Below are 6,955 nucleotides of genomic sequence, written 5' to 3'. Positions count from 1 at the left end.
TGCATAATTTAGGCAAAGAGCATCAAGAGTAGATGAGAACAGAGATTGGTGATTTAGTTACTAAGTCCTGTCTGACTCTTGCAGCCCCATGGACTGTAGCCTGCCAGGCTCCTCTGTCCATGGGGTTCTCCAGGCAAGAATATTGGAGTGGGTTGTCATTTCCTTCTCCAGAGGATCTTCCTGACCCAGGGATTAAACCCATGTCTCCTGCACTGCAGGCAGATTCTTTACCAGCTGAGCAACCAGAGAAGCCCCCCACTCCATCATGCAAAAAGCCTTTCCCTTGGGGCATAAAAGTGTTCCATCTGAACAGGGTGGTGAGCAAGCGAATAAGAAAAGCTCTAGCTTAATTTTCAAGGAATGAGTCCAAGCTCAAGGTGGTGTACCATCTTGGAAGGCTGAAAGTGCTTTCTATTTTCATGAAAGGCATTCTCAGAGCCCTGCAGCCCAGCCTCTCCTCGTTTGCTGCAGTGGAAACGGAAGCAGCTGCGCCAAGGTTCAAGACTCAGTCTCTCTCCAAGTTCCAATGGGTTTTATATTACTCGACTCAGACTCTTAAAAATGGTTTGGTTTTTTTCCCTTTCGCAATGAATGTTTTCCTCTAAATTACTAGAGCGCTAGTTGCCTGCACTACTTTCTTGGCACTGGGCATACAAATAAACAGGCTTTTATCTTCCTAATTGGATCATTCCAGACCATGTTTTATAGATCCCTTTGCATATTCAATAGCAAGCTGGCGCCATACTTTCACTAGAAGGAAGTAAAATATTTTATATATATTTGTTTGTTTGTGTATTCATCCTGGCAGGGGAGATGGATTGTACATTAACAGGCGTATTCTGGGAAGTAGAATCCTATGTAAAACCACTATAGTACAGGAGGTCTTAAAAAATATGAAGCCAGTATCTAATTAAAAAACTCATTATTACTAGTAGAAAAAACAATAAGACATCTCTCTCAAAAAAGGTAAATTTAAAAAATCTTTTACCTTTTTTTTTTAAACAGGAGTTACTGTTTTTCTTTTTGATTTTTTTTTGCTTTTAATTAATTTATTTGGCTGCACTGGGTCTGTTTAAGCATGCAGGATCTTTAGTTATGATACATGTGATCTGGGCTTCCTAGGTGGCACTAGTGGTAAAAAAAAAAAATCTGCCTACCAATGCAGAAGACATAGGAGTTCAGCCCTTGAATTGGGAAGATCCCCTGGAGGAGGGCATAGCAACCTACTCCAGTCTTCCTGCCTGGAGAATCCTTTGGATAGAGAAGCCTGGCGGGCTAGGGTCCATAGCATCGCAGAGTTGGACACAACTGAAATGACTTAGCACATACATGTGGGATCTAGTTCCCTGGCCAGGGATCAAACCCAGGCCCCGTACATTGGGAGCTCAGAGTCAGCCTCTGGACCACCAGGGAAATCTCCTCGTCTACAGTTTCAAAATAAGTTTCCACCATCTGTGCCGGTCTATCCATTTGCGAATTAAGTATACTAAATCATATAAGTATGTAACCTTAATGATACCTTGGAATTTGCAATCAACGGGCAGAAAGCAGAGGCAAGTTCTACTCTAACTCTCATTGTATAAAATCCAGGTCTTTTCTTCTGGAGAAAACCTCAGCCTGAGTTTTTTTATCTGTAACTGCAGAGTTTTTTTAGGATATACTTTTGAAACGTCCCCACTAATTTTAATTAGCACTAGAGAGCTCATTTAGTGCCCTAAGAAATATCCTGCTTTCCCGGAGATTACAAATTAAAAGACCCATACAACCACAGGGCCTGGGGATGGGAGTGGGGGTTGGGGGGAACCTCAGTCACCTCCTGGAAGAGGATTCACCCTGAAGGGGCCTATAATGAGGGCAGGGATTTCAGCAAGAAATGCTTGGTCACCCCAATGAAAACTCAGGTTTAAAGGGAATCTAGTTGATACACACAGTTACTAAATAAGTGTTATTTACTCTATCCATGTAATGTAAAAGATACAATTAGGTGCTTTCACTTCATTTTCTCAGCTTCCTTGATTCTCCACAATCACATAAACTCCAGGTCAATTTCTTCTGTCATTCCCACAGCTTTGCAGTAAGGCTCTCCTGCAAAATTTTAGCTCATAAATTCTGATGAGTGACAACTCCCAAAGTCATTTTGGTTTTAATTTCTGACATTTTTTGAAATGTTCATTTGTACACAGGCTTTCTCCTACTACTTCTGCGTGCCATTATATTGGGAGGGGGAATTAATCAAAACTTTGGGATGTGATATTAGATGTTAACATGTTTTTATGCTTTTTCCCTAATTATCAAATTGTTCAGATTTATTTTAGGAAAAAGCTCAAATACAGATATGAAAAAAAAATCACTCAGAAAGAAACATGGAATATTTTGGTACACAGCCTCCTATTTTTTAAAATTCACTGTTTATGAGTGTTGATATAAAGATATTAATTCTAATTACTTTATCAAGCTAAATGTTACACTTTTAAAAAGATTACTTTTATTACCTGCCTTAATTTGTGTTGATTCTACAAAATATAACCTAAACCATAAACACCCATCACTTGTAAAAAGAAAATGTTTACCTTTTACATTTCTTTAAAAGAGTAAAAGGTTTTTTAAAAAAAGCGTGTAAGCTTCAGGCTCACAGCAATAGAATTCTCATCTATATACACTACAAAGTGATTGCCAGCACAATTTCAGTTACCATCCATTCACCCGTCGACACCCTTCACCCCCATTACCCACTCTCACCCCCCTTTCCCTATGGTAACCACTAATCTGACCTCTGTGAGTTCGTTTCTGGTTTATTTGTTCATTTGTTTTGTTTCTAGATGAAATGGCCTCAGACACCCGGCAAAGTAGACCAGATGACCATCAGTCCTCTACACCAGTCTCAACACATGATTCCCCAGACCAGCCATGATAGCATCACATGGGAAACTGTTAGGAACGTCAATCATCAAGTACCATCCTGGACTTACTGAATCAGAAACTCTGGGAGTGGGCCCATAATCTGTGCTTTGACAAGATCTCCACAAGATTCTGAAGCCCACTCAAATTCCAGAACCACGGTTCTAGACACTGCTGGACTGGACTGTTATTCCTGCTATTAGCATGTTAGGATTTTTGGAGAGCTCAGAGATTGTTCTGTCACACAGACCTGGGAAGTCAGAAAACAAGCAAGATAGTTTCCTCAATAAACAGATGGTTTTCCTGGCATCTTCTGGATTCACTGAAAGCAATTTCTTTTTTCTTTTCACATTATATATCCTGGAGGCAGCATGTTTTCTTTTCAATAACTCCTCACAGTTACTGATGGCTTCTTCAAGCCACAGGATGCATTCCTGAGCCTTCTAAAGATCTTTCTAACACGTCTGAATTACCCATTATCATTCCTCTCACCCATGAACTCAGAATCATTCTGCATTTTATCGAATACAAAAAAATAGGAGGCTCTACACTTCAGAGCTGGTCTGCCTTCAGCCACTTGTCAGCAGTGTGACCTTGGCAAGCTACTTAATCTGCCTGTGCCTCAGTTTCCTCACCTGTCAGTTCAATCAGTTCATGGGCTTACCCTGCAGGTAATAATAACCTCCCCCACAACTGCTATGGGATTAACTTTTAACATATGAAATGAACAGTGCCTGACACACAGTAAGCATGCTTACTACCATTATGTTCAAGGACCTGGATAACACAGAAGGAAAGGCATCTTTGGAAGTGTAAAGACAACTGATTAATCCTAGGAACAGTTGGGGACCTCCTCTGGAACTACAGAAACAAAGAACAAGGATCTGCTCTGCAATCGGCAAGTAAAAGGAAATACTATAGTTGACCCTTGGACAACACAGGAGTGAGGGACACCAATTCTCTACAGTTAAAAATCCCCATTGTTCCAAGGTCAACTGTACACAGCAGTCTGGAACCAGAAAGCAACTGACTGGTAATCAAAGATGACTGGTCACTATAGTATCACACTGGTCTAAAGGCTCCAAGGAAAACTCAAGAAAATGAGGTAAGAGATTGAAGTACAAATCAATCTGCTAGCACAGGACAGGATCATGGTTTCCATGTTAGTGAATAAGCTAGGAAATAACGCTCCAGTTCTAGAGTGACTATCTGGTTAATCATTTATTTGTATCCTCAAACCAGGTAAGTTCAAGAAAGATCTTTAAGTCACCACCACTCAAGAAACAAACTCTCCTAAGGGCAACTGAAAATTTTCCCACAGCGTTCAGCTGGCTTCATCCCCAACATCCATTTCCCTCTTCCTGTTTTCCTATTACATTCCACACTTCCTAGCCAAGCTGTCTGGGTGGGACTGACCCCTCATCGGCCCCACCACTCCCCATTCCCTGCACTCCAAGATGCAGCCTGATTAGCTGATGTCAACCAGCATAACCTCTTGTGACTCCAGTGGAGAAAGGTTCTGAGGGAGGCATGTGAAACGAGCATAATCAGTCAAGCTGGTGAGGCTGATCCCAGGGCCTCAGTGGAAGCACAGCACCGGGCAATCAGAGGGGCACTTCTCTGCTGGATGTCCTTTCAGACAGATCCGGAACCTGGGGCAGCCATCCTGGGACTCCAGGACCCAAGAGCCTACCTGATAATGGAGCCTACACCAGCAGCAAAGCCAAAATGCAGAGAGACAGAAAATGGATCCTGGTCACACCACTTAAGCTCAGGAGCAAGTCTAGCTTAAAGGTGAATTTGCCTACTACTGTATCACTTCTCTTTGTCATTTAAACTATTCTGGATTAAGTTCCTCCTCTAAGCAGTACATGCCTCTTAATCACATTATACTGTAAAGGTAACAAAAATGTGAGCTATCTTCACAATTAACAGTAAACTTACCTTTTTTTTTTTTTTTAATCTTTTTTTTTTTTAATTTTTTTTTAATTTTAAAGTCTTTAATTCTTACATGTGTTCCCAAACATGAACCCCCCTCCCACCTCCCTCCCCATAACATCTCTGTGGGTCATCCCCATGCACCAGCCCCAAGCATGCTGTATCCTGCGTTAGACATAGACTAGCGATTCAATTCTTACATGATAAGCTGTGACTTCAATTTATAGGTCATAATTAAAGATATCAGGAAAAAAATACATAAACCTGATTTTCTCACTCAGAAATCATTTTATTTGAAATCTCAAAGTACAGAGGCAAGATTCTGAATAAACTCCACATGGTTTACACGTATTCAGTACTGCTGACTTTTCACTGTGACTGAGCCCCTTCCTGATCTTCAGGGCCATCACAAGACAGAACACTCCCTGCTCACCTAGGGCCCTGGTAAAAGTGTGCTTTAAGAACTGAACAGCAACAAGGGAGTGAGAAATCACAACGTAGGGGACACAGGCCTGTTAACTTGATCAATGGCAGACTTACCTGTATTAAATGTGCCCTCACCAGATTAAGCTACTGCTCTTCAGATCGAAAACTTCTGCATGTGATACAAACTAACCTTAGCCACTCAAAGTAAGTACTGTAACACCTCTGGTTAATTCATATATCACAGTCCATAAATAAACATGTTTCTTTGTATTCTGTTGATCTTTACACCAGCAGTTCCCAACCTTGTTGGCACCAGGGACCACTTTCGTGGAAGACTATTTTTCCATGGACCAGGAGTGGGGGGGATGGTTTTGGGATGATTCGAGTGCAGTACATTTGTTGTGCACTTTATTTCTAATCTAGAGCTGTTGCTGATCTGACAGGAAGTACCAGTCCATGGTCCAGAGGTTGGGGACCCCTGCCTCACACAACATGAGTTTGAACTGTGCAGGTACACTTACACACCAATTTTTTCAATAAATATATAGATACACAGTATATGTATTTATTTCCTTATGATTTTCTTATTAACATTTTCTTCTTTTCTCCAGCTTACTTTATGGCAAGAATATAGTATATAATACATTTAACTTACAAAATTTATGTATTCGTCAACTGTTTATATTATCGATAAGGTTTCAGGTCAACAGTGGGCTATTAGTATTAAGTTCTGACAGTGAGCTATCAGAAGTTAAGTTCTGGGGGAGTCAAAAGTTAAATGTGGATTTTCGATGTGCAGCAGGTCAGTGTCCCTAACTCCCACATCGTTCCAGGGTCAACTGTATTTTTATGTCTAAGGTACAGTACACTTCAATATTCTGAAACATAAGATGTGCTAAAAACAAAACAATCTGACAAACACAGGGCAACCCTTTCTGAACGGCTATACAAACACCCTGTGCTCTGAGTCATTCTGGCCTTGAGACCAACCATTCTCCAAATAGAGAACTGGCCATCTTCTGAAATGGTCAGCTTGCTCTCGTAGGACATGGTCAAGTAGATACAAGTCTATTGTGCGAGGGCAACAGACTGACTGATTTCAAAGGGATCTGTAAGGCATCTCAGGACTCGATGATGGGGTGGGAGGAAGACCTACCTGCCAGAGCCTTGATGCGCGACCGCTCAAAGAGCCGTGCGGAGCTGTTCTCATTGTCCCAGTCGTCCACGTCCCAGCGGTTGTTGACGTCGCTGTACTGCTGCTGGATCTCAATGTTGTCGTAGTCTGTGGCTACTGTGGTCGTCATCTTGGACCGTCTCAGCTGCTCCTCCACATCAGCGCCTTCTTAGAAGTCTCTGAGAAAGAAAAGGAAAACCCTAGTCAGATATCTATTGGACCCTACAAACCTACTGAGCAGAGGTGAGCAGAAGGTAACACAGGTCCTACGTGCCAAGAGTAGGTCTCGGGAGTCCATCAGAGCTGGTTTGGAATGTCAGCAATGCTTCATGTGTGTGACCTTGGCCGCAGCACTTAACATCTGAGACTCCGTTCCCCCAGACATTAACGGGGGAAGATACTCTACAGATTGTTGAGAAGACTGAATGAGATGATAGATGTCCAACAAAGGGTGGGTTCCTCCTTCTTTCTAATGTTTAAACTTTGTAATTTTAGAGGTGCATTGAAGCTGGATGAACA

The 6,955-nt window shown here is 41.8% G+C and overlaps 1 protein-coding gene across 2 annotated transcripts in view; it reads right to left on the bottom strand.

The window, feature by feature from the left end:
- The window catches only part of SPTBN1 (spectrin beta, non-erythrocytic 1), a 209,611-nt gene that overhangs the window by 139,965 nt on the left and 62,691 nt on the right, over positions 1 to 6,955 (bottom strand). For both annotated transcript variants that reach the window (XM_052647744.1, XM_052647745.1), the window contains exon 2: positions 6,419 to 6,615. In XM_052647744.1, the coding sequence (XP_052503704.1) occupies positions 6,419 to 6,566 (148 nt within the window). In that variant the 5' untranslated portion in view covers positions 6,567 to 6,615. The remainder of the gene's footprint in view (positions 1 to 6,418; positions 6,616 to 6,955) is intronic.

Source organism: Budorcas taxicolor, chromosome 11 (genome assembly GCF_023091745.1).
Source record: "Budorcas taxicolor isolate Tak-1 chromosome 11, Takin1.1, whole genome shotgun sequence".
Taxonomy (NCBI): domain Eukaryota; kingdom Metazoa; phylum Chordata; class Mammalia; order Artiodactyla; family Bovidae; genus Budorcas; species Budorcas taxicolor.
Note: the sequence above shows the minus strand (reverse complement) of the source record. Positions and strands in the feature narration are given on the sequence as shown.